Source organism: Vipera berus (genome assembly GCF_964194415.1).
Source record: "Vipera berus genome assembly, chromosome: 6".
Taxonomy (NCBI): domain Eukaryota; kingdom Metazoa; phylum Chordata; class Lepidosauria; order Squamata; family Viperidae; genus Vipera; species Vipera berus.
Window position 1 is genome coordinate 69,122,526 of NC_138208.1, and position 22,044 is coordinate 69,144,569.

Here is a 22,044-nt window from a genome sequence, read left to right on the forward strand (position 1 = left end):
AGAAGGTTAGGTATTATTTAATATTGCACTCTCTGCAATGAATCTTTTTAAATTTTGCTGTAACTCAGAACACGATACAGGCTTTTTCAAGAACACCACCCGTCAATTGCAGATTATTCTTTGCTGTGATATGAAATTTAGCGTTGTGGTGTCATTTAAATCTGTGGGATGTAAGGGGCCCATTCTTTCCCTTTCCCCTTTTGTGGATTTATTTTCTCCAAAGACCCAAGCTGGGGAATGACAGATGCAAACAGCAGTGTATAGATCTGAGAAATCCTGTATAGGTACCATCTCGTTCTATTGCTCAGATATATTATGGAGCAAAGGAAGTGATTGTGCTTAACTGAATAGGAAAATACCCAATATTCTTTGGTATTCTGGCCTGTCTCAGATTCTCTGAAGAAAAATCCTAAGTCTCATTCATAGGAAAAAAACACTGCAGTATTTTTTTATGTCCAAACAGTCAATTGGATCCTTAAGAATGTTCTGTCTCTAAAAAGTTTGCGTTTGATGATTGGATGAAGCCTTGCATATGATAATTTAATCAGATGAATTTCCTATTGGACTTTAGATTTCCTCTAAAGCAGACATGTCAAACACAAGGCCCGGGGGCCAGATCCGGCCCGCGAAGTGGTTTCATGTGGTCCGCGAAGCCATCCTGGAAACAGTGAGGGAATGGCCCTCACTGCCTTGGCCCTGGCCCAGAGACCCTCCTTCTGCCAGAGACCCTCAGATCTGTCACACTCCTGCCCAGGCCCCCACACCCACCCTGGCCATACCCACCCGGCCCCCTGAGGGCAACCGCAATGCTGATGCGGCCCTCAATGAAATTGAGTTTGACACCTCTGCTCTAAAGGTACCTGGGAGTTACAGGTAACTCTCAATAGTCTCTGACTTGGTTGTCTCCTTTAAGGGACAAGAGACTGAGTCATTCCATCACATTCCAGAACATTTCCTTCCTTCTCCTATTGGTATTGGGAATGCACAAATGTATGACATTTTAATGGTCTAAATCAGAGGTCCCCAACCTGTGGGCTGCCACTACGAAAATTGGGCACTGCACGGCAAAAATGGGGCACTGCATGGTGAAAACGGGGCGTTGCTAGTGTCATGTGCACGGTAACACTGCCCCTTTGCATCATGCATGCTCGCGGCTCCATTTGTTTGTGCGTGCATGCGCGTAAGATGCTTCCTCCTCCCTTTCCCTTCAATCCGCCAATTGAGAAAGGTTGGAGACCTCTGAGACAAAATGCACGTATCTTTATATGTCTTGCAAAGCAGAGAATAAGGAGGTGCCCAAATCCATAAATCAATTGTAGCCCTTGAGCCTTACTGCCCATTGCAACATTTCCAATTTTATGAGCACATTTATCCTCCCCACCCCGCACCCCATAATAAAATAATATTATGGCAGAGGAAAACTCTCAGCAATAAGAACACAAGAAACTTTTCTTTCTTTTCTTTTTTTTGCCTAAACAGCATTGCATTTCAGCTTTTAATGAGGAATCTATTCTGTAAGCATAAATAACCTAAAGGCTCGGATTTATTAAGAATGCAAAAAAAAAGAATTAAAAAAATAAATCAGGGCAAAAGGAACATTTCCACCCCAAAACAGTGTAGCACTTACTTGTCACATCTAGAGCTATTGTCACTGCAATTTTCTTGCCCTGCAAACAGGGCTGTCCTTTCTTACCAACCATTTAAATAATAAATTTCCAACTATGCTGCTCGCAGCATTACTAACAAAAGAGGAAAAAAATATTAACTTACAAAATATCCAATTCTTCATACATAATTATGACAAATAAACATTTTAAATTAAACAGCTTTCTTTCTTTCTCTGGGTATCAACATTTCATTCCAGTTTCAGGTAGCTTGGCACTGAGTAATTGAACATTAAAAAATCAAGTTTGTAGACTTCATACAGCTGTGTTTGGTGCTCTGAACTGATGTTCTGGAAGAACTCTGTAGTCATTTCATCAGTAGTTCTTGTAGACTTTGCATAAGTGGGGAACTTGAGATAGTTTCCTACTCCTGCTAGTTGAAGAATGTAGTTGGAATCCTCCTCAAGAGTCTCATACTTCCCTATGAGGTCATAATGGATGTGACAAGGATGGCACAGAGAAAAGACAGTTTGCCAGTGTTCGTTGAAGGGCTCCTCTCTTTGAGTTTGCGGGTCTATGAGGTAAGCCACAAACTCTTCAAATTTTACATCATCACCTTTATGCAGAGCCTCCTGCGTTGCATTTTTCCTTTGGCGCTTCACAATTTTGGTACCATATCTCTTGTGAAAGGAGGTGTTATATTTTTGGGTAAATTTGTTTCTGTAGGCTGACACCAGTCTCTCAAAAGGCTCACGGACAAATAAAAACTTCATGTAGTTTTTCAAGCGATGGTTGATCTCTGGGATGCTGTACTGGTTGAGTGTTTTCAAGTTTGATGAGACATGTGCTTCATTTGCTGGTATCTCCATTGGATCGGTGTATTTTCCTCTCCCAGTCAACACCATCATGACTCTTTTCCAGTTGGTACAGGCCACTTTGGGGACATAGCAATAAATCAATTCATGATCTTCATCGACCACTAAATGTTTGAGATCATTAGGTGTTAACACACGACGCTTCTTGCTGGACATGCTGTTGGCTCGGCATGTATCTGTCACTTGATCCCTCCGGATTTGATGAAGGATTGCCGTGCTGGATAATTCCAACTATGTAAATAAAACACAAATAAAGACAATTTAGTACTGTTTGGAAAGACTTATTCCATCTTGTTATTTATATCTTCTGTTATCCTTGTTGCTAAGGCCCACCAAAGTGGTACACTACTACAGATCTGAAAGATATCCTAGGCAGAAATTGAAGAGCTACTTCTAATTCTCTTCTATACATATTCTTCTTCTGTTTTATTGACACACAAAACTTCTTTTACCACTTTGAAATAAAATAGTTACTAAAAATGCACTTTCCTTGAAAACTAGTGGCTTGTTCAAGAGCCACCTACCCAGTCTTCTATGTGCAAAACCAACATTACAACTTAAGGATGATGCTGAATCTTGTACTTTATAGGCATACTCTTTAAATGCAGTCTACAGATCATACATTACAGTTGTTGTTGTTAACTGCGAAGTCGTGTCCGGCCCATCGCGACCCTATGGACAACATTCCTCCAGGCCTTCCTGTCCTCTACCATACATTACAGTACACCTTTTGAAATTCTACTAAGAAAAAGGGTTCAGTTCTTTTGTGTACCTCTGTTCTAAAAGAACATTTTGAAGGCGACAGCATTTTATCAGTTGCTACATTACACTCCAGCTAGGAACACAGCAGACAAATTTGCATGTAATACGCTCTCTTTCCATCCTTTTTCTCCCCTGTGCTGGATTTTGATGCATCTGTGGTTTATCAATGCACAATTCCCCATCACCTTCAAATTGTGAAATAGATTTTATACTGGGCTTCAAATTAGGATCAGATCCTGACTCATTTCCAGTCTCTAGTTAATAAATAAACCATTGTTTACCTATGTGGAAGTAATGGAAATTGTGGTTTGATTAATTCTACATGTATTGGAATCTGCCTCAGGCAGTAAAGAAGGATGATGGATAAAGAAAGACTATAAGTAAAAGACCCCTTCTTTGGTCAGATCAAGTTGCTATCCCTGTTATAGCTAAGATATCATATTGGAGAGAAGGGTACCGAGTATCTGGTTCTGCAGAAATGTGAAATGGCATTTACCAGAACTTAATGTCCTTTCAAAGCATTCTACCTACAATAATTGTATTTCTTAATGAGTGCAGAAAATCCATATTTTTCAAAAATTGCCAAGAAGATTTTTTGCTTTCAAGCAAGAATGACAATGATTTTCCTACAAGTTTGCCCTAGAAATCCTACAATCAGAAATCTAGTGTCTCTATGGATGGATGTTCCTCTTGCAGATAGGATAATTGTGGCTGTTATCCTAGCCATGCCCAACCTACAGAGACACTTATAGCCATAATGACAAGTGAAGCTACAGATGGAAGCAAACACATTTTATTGGCTCCTAAGGACAATGCAGTCGTATAACCTAGTACCAAAAATATTTCAGTCTACCTTGGTGAAACAAGGCAAAATAAATCTTTCCCTTATTCTAAAAAGACTTCTTCCTGCAAGTCTAGTCAAACTCATTTTGAAAGAAGAACAAAACTTGGTGTGACCTTTGCTGCTGAGAACAGGAGGAGGACACTTGTTTTCCAAACACCTTTGAAAATGAGCACAGTATGTGTGCTTCTGCTGTTGATATGTATCTCAGCCTAAGATTAATTGTTTTGTCTGGTTGGCAGTGACCTTGGCGTGTGAAATAAAATATGTGGAAATGCACCAAAGGAATTTTAAAATATGCTTCCCAGAAGTAGTTTTGTTTTCTATCAGTGCTGGCTTCTGAGACCCACATCAAATAGGGCAAGCACGAGTTGGCTTTTAACATACTATTTGCTTATTATATTCTTTATTACTAGATGGATATACTTAAGGTAAAGGTAAAGGTTCCCCCGCACATGCGTGCTAGTCGTTTCCAACTCTAGGGGCCGGTGCTCATCTCCGTTTCAAAGCCGAAGAGCCAGCGCTTGTCCGAGGACGTCTCCGTGGTCATGTGGCTGGCATGACTAGACGCCAAAGGCGCACGGAACGCTGTTACCTTCCCACCGTAGTGGTCCCTATTTTTCTACTTGCATTTTTACGTGCTTTCGAACTGCTAGGTTGGCAGAAGCTGGGATGAGTAACAGGCGCTCACTCTGTTACGCGGCACTCGGGATTCGACCCGCCAAACTGCCGACCTTCTGATCGACAGGCTCAGCATCCTAACCCACTGAGCCACTGCGTCCCTTATGGATATACTTACTAAGGATTTTTGTAGTTCCAAATTGGAGCAATTTTCTTTTATAGGATAGGAATACATTCTTTTTTCCTATTTTATTCCTCTAATCCTTGACACACTACAAACACACTACAAGTTTTCTGGGTAGATTGCTTAGTTAGTTAAGATATCGCAGCAAAAAACAACAACCCTGTAATACACTGGGATATAGCACATGGATGTTCCAAACTATAAAAAGCCTTACTGTTTATTCTGTTTTCCCCAGACATACTCTTAATACTCAAATTATCACTGCTCTAAATCCACATTATCCTTAAACATAAAATTAGGTCTAATATTACCCATTTCCTTGTTATTTTTTTAATGGCTGAAGCACAACTTCTTGCTTTTTCAACATTCAGTTAATTTATCTGAGCAATTAATACCAAATAATGAAAACAATCTCACCTATAGAGAAAATTAGTCCACTGAAAAATTGACTTACGCTGATAGATGATTCCTGGATGACAACTTTCACCACAGGGAAGTAGCTTTACTGAACGGTTCATTACCAAATATATCTGGTACAAATACTGTAGTTCCTCATCTAGTTTCATTTTAGTACACATGCATCTTATTTTTTCATTATATTGGAAAGTTATCTATAACAGTGTGAGAATAATTTTGAGGCTGCAACCAAGCTGATGGTCATATAAGAGAAATTTGATTCCATATCAGGAATTTAATTTCAGAAAGCATCTCGAACTTGCAAGATCCTGTCACAGCACTATAATCTTAGAATGAAAATAACTTTGCTTTTCTGATCTGGACTACCTTAAAGGGCTGACTATAACCTACCTTCCTTTTCCTCCTTCCTTCCCTCATCTGAAGAGGACTATTTAAAATTCCACTGATTTGCCAGGAATGAATGAACGCGCAAACATTCATAAACATTCCCATACCATTAATAGGCTTCATAATTTACACAACCAAAGTCTAATTGCAGCAGGAATTTAACCATTATATACTACCAATAGCAATCAATATCTTTCCTATTTTTCCTTAATTAATACTCATTGTGTTGTGTTATTTTATTCCTTTGCATTGTGTTATTTTATTCCTTTGATCTGAAAGTTAAGTTTTCATTTAAAATAAAGTGCCATGCAAATTCCATCAAGGTCCTGGAATCATATTTTCATGATTTGTAGCCCCACCTCACCCTCCAGTTTTACATTTTGTTCCTGCTGAGGTGTCTGTGTAACCTTGAGCTTGTTGTTGCCATATGTGACTGGCATTCCTAATATGTGTATGAGACAACTGACCTAATAGAGCTTTTATCCAAAGTCTTAATGACAACAAATTAAGAGTCACATTGTAGCATATCCTCTTTTTTGGATGCTGACATACCTAGAGACCCTTAATTTGCAATTGCAAATTAATTGCAAATTACTTTTAGCAGATCTGCTGATTGAAACTGCACTGCAACAATGCTAACTTTTAAAGCATTTTGAAAATAATGTTTAATAATAATTGTTTTTTTATCGGCTTGCTGTTTTTTAATCTTGCCGTATGCCGCTCAGAGTCACCTTTTTGCAAGATAGATGGATAGATATGAACGTGCATCAATATGCTTAAGCGTTTTTGGCAAGCATTTTGAAACTAATGTTTAATAATAATTGTTTTTTATCTGCTTGCTGCTTTTTAATCTGGCCGTATGCCGCTCATAGTCGCCTTTTTGCAAGATAGATCTGATAAATACATAAATAAACATTCTCAATATCTTTAATAGCTAGGGACAGATGTCTCTTCTCAGCACTTTTATGACATAATCCACTACCAGTAGCAAGAAGAAGGCAGGTGTGATACATGTACGGGTAGTCCTTGACTTATGACCACAATAAAGACCAAAATTTCTGTTACTAAGTAAGAAATTGTTAAACTGAAACAGAGGCTTTTGCTCAGCTACTTATACAGTTGGCCACTAGGCGGCGGCCAATAGGTTTAAAGGAACCCATTCCCACCCCAAATCATACAATGATCTTCTTGGAGACAGCAAGTCTGGCTTAGCCAGTGGCCGTTACACAGACACCCCAATTGAGCAACCTTAAGCAGCATTCAAACAGACACGTGAAACAGTTCAAGTAAAATCCCAATACATTACACTAACCATTACACCACTACAGCTCACAAAGCAAAAGAGGAAGTGGATGTTGACATCAAGCAGAAGGTAAGGTTCCCCTGGGTTTCTTAGAATATACTACCAGTGCAGATGGTAAAGATGGGAGCAGCATACTGGTTCAGTGAGATTCCAAAAACAAAATACAATGGCTGCATCCTGGGGAGGATTGTCTTAGGTACTGGAAATAAGTATTTTACCTTGTTAAACTGTATGAAATGTGAAGAAAAATAGAGAATGTTTTGGCCTGGTAGAAAGCAATGCTCACATCTTTTCCAACATTTAGTTTGACTGAATACTAATATGTCAGTTCAATATTAAGTCAGAGTCATTTATAAAGAAACAATGTGCAATGAATTTTAAGATAAATATTTAGCAGTCCAAGCCAAGCATGGAAAATCCACACATAGCTTTCCAAAATCTTTGGTGTAGCTCCAAGAAGTCCCCCAACCATTTCTATTAAATTAATTTAGTATAATAAGATGGTGAAATTAATTGTATATAGTCATATTAACTGTCAGCAATAATTTAAGATTAATTAAAATTTAATTACATCAAATTCTATTGTCCTCCACCATCCAATTTTTTTTGTAGTGTTCCCCCCAGCACATATGTGGCTAATCGGAAGTTAAACCCCATCCTGAGCTTCACAAAAGTATTCTGTTTTTCAGAGTATTTACTCATCCTTTCTGTTTTGCTAAGAGTTAACCTCTTAGTGTACCCACAATCAAGTGATGGGTATGCTAATTCAGAGTGGTTGTATTTTCTCTGACTTGCCAGACCAAACTTTGTTTCTCCTTGAGAAAAGATAACTGTCATGAGCTGGAGTGGAGAAGTGCGATAGATCTCTTCAAATACCTGAAACAGATGAAGGTCAAGACCTGACTTCTACTTTTTAAGCATGTAGGATATAAGCTAATGGATGGGCTAATAGGTTTAACTTACAGGAAGAGAGCCTCTAAATAGATATGGGGAGGGGGGGGACTATTAATAAGAGTAATTCAAGAAGTAAATTGCCCAGAGAAATAGTGAACACTATTTCTAGATGTGTTCAGGATAAAGGTGAACATTCATTTGCTGAGGTAGCTTTGATCTGGATGCTTGGAAGATGGAGGTGGTAAAATACTCTTCCAATTCCATGGTTCCCCATTTGTCTGACTATAAAATAGCAGTCTTGGCAGCTGCCCTTTCTGTGCAGGTGATATTAACATTCTGAGGTCAAACCTCCCTTCTGTTGCTTTTCAGTGATTATGATCCTTGAAAGATACTGCTTAGATTCTTTGGCATCCTGTCATTACAGCCATCTGGAAGAGGTTTTCTGTCCTGTGTTTTTATTTTTACCCTTTTGTCTTTGTTTTCTTTTGTGTCTTGAAAGGGGCTCATTTTTCTCTGTTCGACCAGCAACAAAAATAACATGAAACTGAAAGGTTAAATGAAGGCTACACGTGTGTAATAGATGATAGATGAGCTTTCAACTACCAGGAAATCATCTTTCAAATGCATGAAAGAATAGTCAGATATATCCTCACAAGAGAGAATTGCTCACAATCATGCAGAAGGCTTTCCCATTTAAAAAATAATAATCTCCATCCAACCCCAAGCAATCAGCCCTCTTATTTGTAATTCTCCAATAATTAAAGTGGCACTTTTTCATATTTACATTTGTTTATAGTGACACATATCAAAAAGGCATGTTAACATATTGAACCATCCTTTGGAATTGGAGGCTATTTCCAGATCTACTCTAAAAGCTTGATATTTAAAATTATGAAGCTCATTAGAAGTATTTTTCAACAAAATGTCAGCTGGATGCAACAGTTTCCTTATGGGGTTTTAAAAGTTGTTATGGAAACTTTTGAGAGCACATCAGTAAAACAGTAGCTGTCAAATTCTGGTTCATGAAGAGATCCAGTAGATAATTGCCTGCAACATCACTACATTCTCTACCAATCAATTGGCCAGGCCAGGTCAAAGCCCCCCTCCCCCAATTTCTTTGTGTTAGCTGATTTGCACTAGTGGATCAGAACCTGAAAATAGATGCATTTGTGCATGTCAGTAATAGAACAAGAAGTTTTGCATGTATGAGGACAATAATTAGGATCTGAATGCAGTTACTGATTGTAAAGCTGTGCGTACTGTGCTAAGTGGAACTGGGATTTTCCACACAATCAACGTACAAGAAAAATGCAAAATGAAAATATGGTGATTAAGATATATATTAAACAGGGATTTCTTTGGCCTGTAAATCCAGTAATCTCTAGCCCACAAATTCTAATGAACATTCCTGAACAACAACAACAGTTGTTATGATGTATGGAGTTAGTATAATTAGTTGGTCTTACTAATTATAGTAGTAATATCAAAATTGTAGAAGATAATCTTTTTTTATGTTGTCATCTGAGATCCTGCAAAATTTTAGACATACAAATCTTCCTTTCTTCTTTCCATCCACATTGCATAAAATCAAGTAATGGCCCCTCCTTCCTGTAATAATAACTGATCTTAATGTCAAACCATAAACTCTTCTACAGTATGTAGATCCAAATCACCACATTTCGACTTACTCTGATGTGAGACTCCAATCGTTTTATCTGTCCCAACATCCACAATTTTTCTGAAGCTCTACGGCTTCTTTCTATAAGTCCCCCAAATGAGAAAGAACATACAAATCTGCTTTTTCTTTTTCTTTTTTCTTCATTCATATACGAACTTTTCAGTTCTCCTTTAGGGGAAGCATAAACTGAGAAAGCTTATTTCATCTAAGAGCCTTGGTGGAGCAGTGGGCTAATGCCTCCTGAAGTAACACCAGCTGCCTGCAATTAGTGCAGGTTCGAGTCCCACCAGGCTCAAGGTTGACTCAGCCTTCCATCCTTCCGAGGTAGGTAAAATGAGGACCCAGATTGTTGGGGGCAATTAAGCTGACTTTGTAATAATGCCGCTTGGGGTGTGTGTGAAAGCCCTAATAAGCAGGCGTATACATAGAATGAAGGCTACTGCTAAGCTTGTAAGCCGCCCTGAGTCTTCGGAGAAGGGCGGGATATAAATGGAATTTAAAAAAAAACCTGACAAAAGAGAGCAAAGCAAATATTTACACCCGCTAGTGAGGCCAAAACACAAATAACTGAAAGTTGCCTCAAGAGTTTACAAATTAAAATAACACAAATCCTACTGTCCTACTTTAAACCTGATGCAAAACATCTGCTCCTGCTTTGGTTTTCACCTTTTCTGTTTTCTTACCTAAATCTGTAATGAGAAGGCGGGAACAGATATGACCGGATATAAATGAATATAAAATTCTTGCTGGAAGTAGAGAATCCTTATTGTGGCCAGTTGAATATTCAGAAAGAAAGCCTACAGACTGAAAGTTCAGCCAGATAAGGAGGAGATTTGTTCTTTTACATTCTCTCTTAACCTGTCTTTGGGATTGCCCTTGTACCTTAAGAAATGTAAGTTACTGATTGTATTAGAAAGCCCAAAGGGGAAAAAAGTGGGGGGGGGAGAGGAAAGCTTGAGAGAGACAGAAGAACATGTATTGTAGGGAAGAGAACAGTGTATAAGTAAAGGGTTTTTTTTCCTCTTTTGTTTATCAGCTTCAAATCCTGCCTAAGCTAAGAAAAAGACTTCATTTGATTGTCCCACGGAAGGAAAGAGATATCAAATATCCACTTGTTCTATATAAAGAAACTGAGCCAGGTGGCAGCTGAATCTTAGGTTGACACTGGAAAAGACTCTGGCAACCTCAGCCAAGCTACTTCTAAAGAGGCCTGGGTAGAGAAGCAAGCACACATACTGGAAAATTGTAGGAGGCCTGCAGAGATTTCTTTACATCAACTTCTGCTTGCCCAACAGCAGAACCGGTGCTGACAGTATTGTCACTGCACGTTTTTTTTGTTCGTCAGAAAAGTTCATTTCTAACTGTACATTCCCCCTGCTCTCTGCACCTGTGGAGATACCACTTATCTGGTAACCATAGTGAATCCCATATGTTATGGTTTCAGACTGTTTTGTGCGCATGTCTAGAAAAAGTTTCTCACAGTTATTGTTTATTGTCTTTCACTTTGCTGTTACTGTCTGTTACGTTAGGATGTAGTCAGCTAGCTCTCTTTATAATATATATTTAGTTTTTATATTTTTTGTAATTAAAAGGTATTTAGTAGGATTATGCGTCGTGTTTTATTTCCTTCCTTCATGCACATCATGCATCCTCTGAAGCACGGTCCTTCGCCCTCTACTAAGGTGATTTATACCTTAACATGTATTATGACTTGTTGACGTGGATTCTCCTAAACAACTTCTTTTTACACAAATTTAAACAAACTTCTTTCAAGACATATGTAAAATGCATCTATCTGTAATAATTCTTGAGTTTTTAATTTATATTGAGTTCTTAACAGAAGCATCTCTGGGCAAATTCATTCAAGATGATGATGATAACTTACTGGCTCAAAATGCATTTTTCCCCCCGTTGGTTTGACCCCTCTAGTTTTAACACATACAGTAACTTTAGCTCACCCTGGAAACAGGCTGCAGAGCACAAGCTGTCTTCACGGGAGCTATCTCCACTGAATACCATAATGTTATGATCAAATTACAGAACTAATTTTTCAAGGAATACAGGATGAGCCACTCCATATTAAAGTTAGTAAGTTTCCCTAACATGATAGAATTTGGATAAACAGAAGTATATGGCAACCAGCTACTTATCTGGAAATCTAACTTTCTCTAAGCTGAGAATCACATTCTTTAAAGTTAGATTTAACATTCTTTGATCTGCACTTCTTCAAGGAGGTATAATAAAATCCTTGTAGCTGAGCACATTTACTCTTTTAAGATTATCGTTCAAGAAGGTTGAAATCATCTGTCATGTACTATTGCATTTTATTCTTTTTTTAGTTTTTGTTTTTTATTAGTTTATAGTATAAAATACAAAAATACAAAAACAAATAGGAAAAAGGGAGGAGGGAAAAGGGAAGGAAAAAGTGAAGAAAAGAAGAGGAAAAGAAAGAAAAGGTGTTGCCTTACGAGTCCCTTTGGTGCAGTAAAATAAGATGGTAACCTATTTTTTTTACTTTAAATAGTAGTATAAACTAGCCATTTCTATATCAACAAATCTATGTAATGGGTAAAACTCAAAATCAAAGTTTCACTTTTTTCCACCTCAAGCAAAGTCCAGAAGCGGTTTCCAGGTAGTACTTATATATATTTTTCTTTTATCAAAACAGTCAATTTAGCCATCTCTGCTAACTCCATCAAATTTGCAGCCATTCGTTCATTGTACGAATCAGTGTCTTTCCATTTTTGTGCATAAAGTAATCTTGCTGCCATCAACATATGTAACATCAAAGTTCCAAATTTTTCCATTAAACCCAAAAGAAAAGTTTCTGGTTTTATTTTAATATTCACTTTAAGAATCTTCTGTATTAAGATATGAATCCTACTTCAATATTTCTTTGCTTTATCACATGTCCACCACAAATGATAAAAGGTCGCTTCTTTACATTTGCATTTCCACATTCTTATATGTTGTTGATAACTTATCTGGCGTTAAATACCATCAATACATCATCTTATAAAAAATTTATTTTAAATTAATGTTAAATTTAGTGTAAATGTTGAACCTTTCATCCACATATTCTTCCATTGTTCAAGCTTTACACTATATCCAAAGTTCATTGCCCAATGAATCATACAATGTTTTACAAATTAACTTTCCAAATTCAAATTCAATAACTTTTTACAGACCTTAGCAATAATACATTCATCACTACCACACAGTAGGATTTCCAATTCATTTTTAACAAAGTCAAACCCATAACTCTTTTTGTCTAATTTAAATCTTTCTTTCAATTGTAAATACATAAACCAATGGCAGACCTGTCCTTCTGATTCTAGCTTTTCCTTAGGCTTGAGGATAGGTTCACCAAGATTAAATGATATTATTTAACCATAGGTCCACCAGTCCGGCTTTGTCACCATTTCTTTTCTGGGGGAAAAAAGCTTCCTGAGGGGATACCCTTCATAGACTCTTAGAATGGCACATCTAACAAAGTTGTTGTTAAAATCAACATTTACTTTAATCTCACCATACCAGAAATAACCATGCCATCCAAATCTTAATTCAAATCAAGTAGCCCCTTTTTCTGGAGGTTCACCCACTCTTTTAGCCAGACCAAATAACAAACATCGAAATACAGTTTCAAATCTCATAAACCTAAACCCTCTCTTTCCTTAACATCTTGCATACTACTGCGTTTTATAAAGACATTAGGTCAATCTATATTGTGCCACTAATACATAGGTTTTCTGAGAAGCCAAATACATTTTATATGAATTGTCTCCTTTGGGATTTAAAACCATTCATTATATGTAAATAGCTAAATTTTGTACCTATCAATGTTTTAGATTTATTACCCAGTTAACAACTATATTAACATAGTAATAGAGGGGTGAATGTTGTATTATATGATTGATTTTGCTAGTTCTTTGTATATTATTGTATTCATTTGCTTCACTCTGTTTTTGTTCTTTTAAATTTTTCTGGCCATTGACTGAATAAATAATGATTGAATTATAATTTATGGTGAAAAATAATGCTACATTGAATGGCATACACAGTTATATTATCATAATATATCATACATAAAAGGTATACATAGTTATATTATCTCCCCTGTCACAAATTATGGGTACTTCCCACATGGACAATAGGTTAGGAATTACAGCATTATCTTATTGGCATAGTTATTAAATAATTATGGCATTATATTTCATTGACTAGAGATTACACTTCATGAGTCATATAGAAGATAATTGGCAGGCACAGGAAAAAAAATCTAAATAGTGGGATCAAACAGCAGCAAAAACAAAATACATGTGTGGCCTATAGCAATTAGTAATACCAGTCATAAGTACTAACACAATGGAGTTAATCTCAATGTTACTAATTCTGGCTTGTGTACTTCCTCTCTTTAGTTTTTTAAGAGATTGGACAGCCTCTTCTCAAGAATGTTCTAATTGGTTTTCCTGCACACTGAAGAGAGTTGGACTAGATGATCTCTGACGTATAGTACCTTCCAAATCCATAATTCTACAATTCTGAAACTAGTTGCATTGTGAATCCCAGCACTTTAAATATATTGCCTAGAATAAATAGTGTGGGAATAGATGAGTGGCACTGCAGTTGTAGGCAATTCAATAATTAATTTAAAAGATTTGTGCGGTTATACCCATCTTAGAGCACAACTCTGGGCTAGTTACAACAACAATAAAACTACAAAAATATAAAAACCCAGTCTATTTGTTTTGCTCAAACACCAAATACGTTTCTATGTACTTGCCCTGTATGTCAATGCCTTTGTGAAATGAACAATATTTATCCTTCACATTTCAAGCCTCATGTCATACCTCTGCTTATGGCTGGTTGTGCAAGAAGTAAATTTTTTCACCAAAAAAATTCAGTGGGCTTCTGTGCTCTGCATGCCACAAATACAAATTCCTTTGAAAACAAATTAAATACAAGTGTCGTGTGTACTTTATTCTGAAGTGAAGACTGTAAAATTAAGCAGAGTTCTGTTGGCGGGATACCATCCTGGGCACTGAATGGGGAGATAACACACAACTCTTGTGTTGTTTCCTTGGAAAAATACCACAGGAAGGAAGACAAGGAGAGCTTAGTTTCTGCAGCTGAGCTATAATGTGCCCAAAGGAGCAAGATTAGAGGCCTAGAGTTAATTATGAAAAACAGTGTTTTCATAGGAATGCATTTTCAGACACCCAAATTACCACGTACATTTAACCAAGGCAAATACCTGTGTTGGGAAAGGGACCGAAGAACATAAGGGCTGTTGTATAGAATCAAGCCAACAATTCTTTGGAGCAGGCAACCATTTTCCACTGAAAGTAGCAGAGACATGGGCAGAATGTGGGAGAGGCAGGCAGGGATGGGTCCCATGCTGCTTGCTGAGAATGTTGAAGCAACCATGGATGGGGCAATCATTTTCTCTTAGCAACTTTGGGGGAACATCTCTTTTCCTCCCTATTTTTGACACCCTCCTTTCTTTTCTGCTCCCATCATAGAGGCTCACAGAGAAATGCTAGATTCCTTTGTCCTGTGGTCTGAATTGCAAGATGTGCAAAATTCAGCATAATGTTTAGGTTAAAAGCTGGTGGCTTTCCTTGTTTTAGGGTATCATTTGAGGCAGGGGCCACAGGTGTTTGTCCCCAGCCTCTCAGCTCTGGGAATTACAAAAAAAAAAAGATGTTCACAGAATGATATCACAGAAGTGGCTAGGATGGTTTATTTTATTTCATTTTTGTATGGTTTGAATGTTTCTTTATTCTCACATAACTGGATATCCAAGTATCCCATGCTACAGAGGGACAAGCCCAAGAGCTTCATAGCTCGTCGGTGCTTCTTTTGAATTTTTAAGGTTCAATCACACTAATAAAAAAGTCCAGAATAATCAAGGCTGAAACATTAAGTTATGTTAACACCACTTCTTCAGTGGTACTCTTGTTACAAACTTATGTTTGAATCTCTTTTTTGATATAAGGCCAAATTGTAGAGACTGTTCCTGATCATTAATTCTCATTGTATTCCTTTACATTTTGGTTTCCCACCCTAAAATGCAATGATATGAACTCTACATGTCTGTCGACATGTTAAATAGACATATTACTCTCCATTCATTATATGTTCCATATTTTCCCCAATTAAGCATTTGGCACTTCTGGCACAAATCTATCAAGAACTAGAAGGATCAATTATATTCAGTTAATGTGAATTTTCTCTGGGCGTGTAAAATGAACAACTACAATTTATTTAAACTTGTTAGAAGTCCATATGGCACACTACACGTCCTATCTTATATTTCCTAGACACTTTTGACAAAAGATCACCTTCCATTTCCAAAGCACAAATATCCTGCCCACCCCATGTCTACTTACTTGCTTACTTACTTTATTCATTCATTCATTCATTCATTCATTCATTTATATATCAATCAAATTAATATGACCATTCACATTACATGTGCTCCCATGTTTGGCTTATGATCACTCACACAGTCCTACTCTCAACTAGGCTGGCACTAGAGGGATGGAAGTGGAAGCTGCCAAGTCTGGATCCAAAGACAACTCAAAGGCTTTGGGATCTCTTTTACCCCAAACACCCTTGATTCACAAGGCTGGTAACAAACAAACAAACAAACAAACAAACAAACAAACAAAGTTTATTTATTTTGTCTTATTAATTTACAAGTATGGTGGCTATTGAAGGGACTTGGGAGCAGGGGATGTGCTCAAGCCCAACTTCCTTTGTCTAGTTTAAGTCCCATTTTCCCCTTTGCTTTCTTAGCAACTTGGTTCCTTCTTAAGTACCTCCCAGAAGAGATGTTTAGACAAATTATTGGCTTTTGTCCATCCTGCTTATGTTCCTGTTTCATCTTTAGCTAAGGCAGCCTCAGCCTTGTCTCACACCCATCTCACACAAAGTGACTCTGGCTGGCATACAACAAGTAAGTAAAACAATAAATATAGAAAAATAATCATTATTAAAAATATAAATTAGGCATTATTAAAAAGTACAAGAGGCACAAGAGAGAAAGGATATTAACGACAAAGATGGAGCCACCTTAGAATGTCATTGGTCCCTGATGTCATAGCCTGATGTCATAGCCAGGTCTTGAGGGACTTCTGGAAGATTAACAGGGATGGAGCTTAGCTAACTTCAAGAGAAGAGGAGGAATGTTCCATAAGGCAGAGAAGGCCCACCGCCTGGGATCTGCCAAGCATAAATCCCTAGCAGACGGGACCCGCAGCATGCCTTCTCTGCCAGATCGAATGCACTGGACTTGAGCAGTCATGATTGCTAACAAGTTCAAGGAAAGATGATGGAGTTGGCAGAGATGGCAAAAGTGTTTTAATTAAAGAACGTATTTATTTTTGTTGCTACTTGGAAAGCACTTCTCAAGTTTAAAAGGAAAACATGGTTTCAGATCCATTAAATCTAAAATCCCGAGAGGATATATTGGCTTTGAAACCATTTCAACAAAGTAATTCCAAGACTATATATTTTTATTGATTGAAGTATTATTAAATCTACTAAATTAAATCATTATGTAAACATTAATACAACTCAGTGTAGCTTTCAGGAGTATGTATTGTTTCGGCCAAAAACTCACTAGAAACTCTCAAGAGAGTTTCAGCCAATAACAGAAAAACGCTATGCAGACAATCTCATTCTCTTTTCAACCCCAAATTAGCCAGATGAAAACCTGTCATCCTTCAGTTGGCCAAAAATTTTGCTGCCAGAGAGTGACTTAATTGCACATTATAGCATATTGTCTACACTCTTCTGACACTTGAACATGTGCTCAATAAAAAAAACACTAATCTGCTGATGCATGGTGGAAGTTTCAAACACTTGGCTTAGCTAATAATGAAGCCCCAGGAGCCTTCTCTCAGGTAGCAAGTGAACAAAGAACATTCAAAGGAAACCTTGGATACGATAAAATGAAAAAGATGGATCACCAAGAGGACATTTTAAATACAGAAGGAGAGGCCAATATTGAAAGCATCTTTTCTAATAACACTGACCAGGGAGTCCACAGGGTGTGTGTGCAAGATGGTGGGTGGGAGCTTGCCACAAACAAAATAAGTAGGCCTACTTATTTTGTTTGTGGCAAGCTCCCACCCACCATCTTGCACACACACCCTGAGGACTCCCTGGTCAGTGTTATTACTATTACAGGTAGTCCTCGACTTACGGCCACAACTGAGCCCAAAATTCATGTTATTAAGTGAGGCATTTGTTAAGTGAGTTTTGCCCCATTTGACAACCTTTCTTGCTACAGTTGTTAAATGAATCACTGCAGCTGATAAGTTAATAACCTGGTTGTTAAGTGAATCTGGCTTCCCATTGACTTTGCTTGTCAGAAGGTTGTAAAAGGTGATCACATGACCCTAGGACAGAGTAATGGTCATAAGTATGAATCCATTGCCAAGCATCTGAAATTTGATCACATGATCATGGGGATGCTATAAAGGTCATAACTATGAAAAAGAGTCATAAGTCACTTTTTTCGTTGCTGTTGTAACTTTGAACGGTCACTAAATGAACTGTTGTAAATCGAGGACTAGCTATATTCTACTATTGTTTTTGGGTTTCCCATTTTCACAATTTCTTTTTACTCTCTTCCAGTTCTGAATGTTGTTTTTTTGGGGAGGGGAGATGAATCTCCTTTGATCTGTCAATTGTTCAGTGATATTTGAGTCTGGATAAATTCTTTTCCAATGTTCAAACATTTGCTTTAAGTACCCCAACTCTTTGTTGGTTCTGATTTATAATAGCAGGCCATAATGGTGTAGTTTTCAAACACAGCAGACATTTGCACTGTCTGCATTTGTTGTTCTTTCAGTGATGCTACAGGGCTAGGCCAGCCATTGTTCCTGAGTCCCATTGCCCATTTGTTGACAAATTCCCAGGAACTGATACAGTCTGATCTGTGAGACACCCAATTTGGTATTGTTGTTGTTGTTAGTTGCAAAGTCATCTCCAACCCATCGCAACCCCATGGACAACATTCCTCCAGGCCTTCCTGTCCTCTACCATCTTCTGGAGTCCATTTAAGCTCACGCCTACTGCTTCAGTGACTCCATCCAGCCACCTCATTCTCTGTCGTCCCCTTCTTCTCTTGCCCTCAACCTTTCCCAGCATTAGGCTCTTCTCCAGTGAGTCCTTCCTTCTCATTAGGTGGCCAAAGTATTTGAGTTTTAGCTTCAGGATCTGGCCTTCTAAAGAGCAGTCAGGGTTGATCTCCTCTAGGACTGACCGGTTTGAATGCCTTGCAGTCCAAGGGACTCGCAGGAGTCTTCTCCAGCACCACAGTTCAAAGGCCTCAATTCTTTAGCGCTCAGCCTTTCTTATGGTCCAATTCGGTATAGGAGACTTTTATTTTCTCACCATATTAAATGGGTTGATGAATATGGTTAATCTGGCTCTTCTGCTAAGACCAGTCTGGCATCGGTAGCCCTTCTGGTAGAATACCCAACTGACAGCACAGCTCTCAACTGCACTGGAACATTGCAAGCATACTCAGCCAGTTGTTTGGGACTGGATTTGGAATTTTTATCTACCTATCGAGTCTTTCCTAGAGCCTTGCGATAGGCATATGTTGTTATTTCATGATATTAAAGATATTGCCATAAGATATAAATTGTTCCGAGCAAAGTTGCCATTTCCTAAATAATGGTGATTTTGTCAGTGCTAAAGGTGTTCAAGTGATGCTCCAAGAGGGGGAAAAATGAAACTTTTGACTTTGGGTTTTGTGGATTATATAGATTTTTTGCTATAGAAATGGCTAGTATATATCATACTACGTAAAAGCAAAAAGTTAAGATTGTATGCTACTGCCTTATTCTACTGTGCTAAAAAGTGTTGGAAGTCAATGTTTTTCTTCCCTTTCCCCCTTTTTCTCTACACTTTTTCCTTTCCTCTTTTCCTCCCTTACTTTCCCATTCTTTTAATTTTTCTTTGTATTTTATATTTTGATTGTTGTTGTTGTTAGTTGCAAAGTCATGTCCAACCCATCGCGACCCCATGGACAACGTTCCTCCAGGCCTTCCTGTCCTCTACCATCTTCTGGAGTCCATTTAAGCTCACGCCTACTGCTTCAGTGACTCCATCCAGCCACCTCATTCTCTGTCGTCCCCTTTTGATAAACGAATACAAATTTCAAATAGTAAAATGATACTCCAGATGTTGTGGGATTGCACCGAAGGTGCCTATTACTATTTGTACTATTTTCTTTTGATATTGAGACAAAATAGTAAGGATTCCTGCCCTCCAAGCACCTTGGGTGTCTACTTCATGCTGCCTAGTATTCTAACAAAGTGCCAGGCTGTGGAAAACTGATTTGGTTGCCACAATATAAAAAAAAATGCTGAAACTCTAGAAAGAATGCAGAGAAGAGCAAAAAAAGATGATTAGGAGACTGAAGACTAAAACATATGAAAGGTGGTTGCAGGAATGGGTATGTCTAGTATAATGAAGAGAGGGGCAAGGGGTGACATGACAGCAATGTTCCAATATCTCAGGGGCTGCCACAAAGAAAAGGGGGGTCAACCTATTCTCCAAAGCACCTGAAAGCAGGATAAGAAGCAACGATGGAAACTAATCAAGGAGAGAACCAACCTAGGACTAAGGAGAAATTTCCTGATAGTGAGAACAATTAATCCATGGAACGATTTGCCTCCAGAAGTTTTGGTTGCTCCAACACTGGAGGTTTTTAAGAAGAGATTGGACAATGATTTGTCTTAAATGGTGTAGGGTTTCCTGCTTGAACTGGAGATTGGACTAGAGGACCTCCAAGGTCCCTTCCAACTCTGTTACTCTGTTCTGTTCTGATTTAAACAATTGAGAAATCTATTGCATGTTAGCAGGGATCTTGATCTAACTTCTGCAAGTATCTTCTCTAACGTTTCTGGCAGGGAGGACCTCCCAGCTAAAGTCTTCATGTGAAATAAAATATCTGAACAAGCACACAAACAAACAGATGTATAAATGTCAGAACTGTTGTTACTTCAGGCAATTTCTGAAATATCTACTTTTAGTAGACTGTGAAAAATAAGATAAAGAGTACGGTATAGAAACAGCATGGCCTAACTCAGACATGTCAAACACAAGGCCCGGGGGCCAGATCCGGCCCACGAAGTGGTTTCATGTGACCCGCAAAGCCATCCTGGAAACAGTGAGGGAACGGCCCCCACTGCCTTGGCCTTGGCCCAGAGACCCTCCTTCTGCCAGAGACCCTCAGATCTGTCCCACTCCTGCCCAGGCCCCCATAGGCACCCTTGATGCGAACGATGTAGAGCTGGCTATGCCCACCCAGTAGGCCATACGCACTCTAGCCACGCCCACCCAGTAGGCCACGCCCACCCAGGCCATACCCACCCGGCCCCCTGAGGGCAACCGCAATGCTGATGCGGCCCTCAATGAAATTGAGTTAGACACCCCTGGCCTAACTGAACTGTGCTTCTTCTAAAATGTCACTATGTGTGTTTTAATCACTAGATGGCAGCACAAAACACAAAACTTTGATTGCTAGCCTTATATAATTTCCTATTATCCAAAGCAGCAAACAAAAGACAAAGCTATATTAAGAGGTCCAGAAAAAATAAAGTAATACAAAATTTGCTCTTTTGTCACTTATCAAAGTGATAGTTGCACTTTTGCAGCAAAAGTAACAATATCACATTTCAAGTGACGCTTATGGAAGACGTAATAGAAAATAAAGAAAATCCCATATGTTGAAATGTTCCCCTATTATTTACCCCAATGACCAGCAAAATGTGGGGGGAGGGGGGTTTGCTACAAATGTTGGTTCTATTGCCAATGAACTAAAGTAGTCTTATAAATAAGAACTAGGATGATATGATATCTGTTCTATGATGGTCCTGTTGCCATAACAATGGAAACTATATGCCGAGATTCCTGGATTTCATTTACAGTGAGGTACTTGGTATGGAAAGCATTTCTCTGCGTTTTTGTAGTTATTATTCTTCATTTGCACTTTGACTTATTTTGCTTTTCAATGATGTCTCTGCAGTCAAGGCTTCAATCCATCCAATTGATACTCAGCACAAACTATTAAATAAACAGTAGTATATGATGGGATCCGAGCAAAATGCAAACGTAGAGACTAGGTGATATTCAGCCTTAACTACAGCTCGTAATATTACATAGAGGTAATGTATCTGAACTGAAAAAGAAAAAAATGACAGTATAAACTCTTAACACATAATGTCAAGTTCTTACCCTTTGATTCTAATCTCTAGCCTTTTCACTGTGAAGTCACAGATAAAACAAAGACAATTATTTATTCATTATTTCATATTGTTTGGCTCCAGTTTTTTTAAATCTAGAAAATAGTTGAATAATGAATTGTAAGTTATAGCCCTTATCAAAATTCACAATGGAGTTAAAGAAAAAGTCTGATCTTTAGCTGGATGCCCCTGACTGGACCTGCTAGTGC

The 22,044-nt window shown here is 38.1% G+C and overlaps 1 protein-coding gene across 1 annotated transcript in view; it reads right to left on the reverse strand.

Annotated features, from left to right (window-relative positions):
• Positions 1–790: 790 nt before the first annotated feature.
• CHST11 (carbohydrate sulfotransferase 11) overlaps positions 791–22,044 on the reverse strand; it is a 175,771-nt gene continuing 154,517 nt past the window's right edge. The window contains exon 3 of the mRNA XM_081331142.1: positions 791–2,710. Within this exon, the coding sequence (XP_081187268.1) occupies positions 1,856–2,710 (855 nt within the window). The 3' untranslated portion in view covers positions 791–1,855. The remainder of the gene's footprint in view (positions 2,711–22,044) is intronic.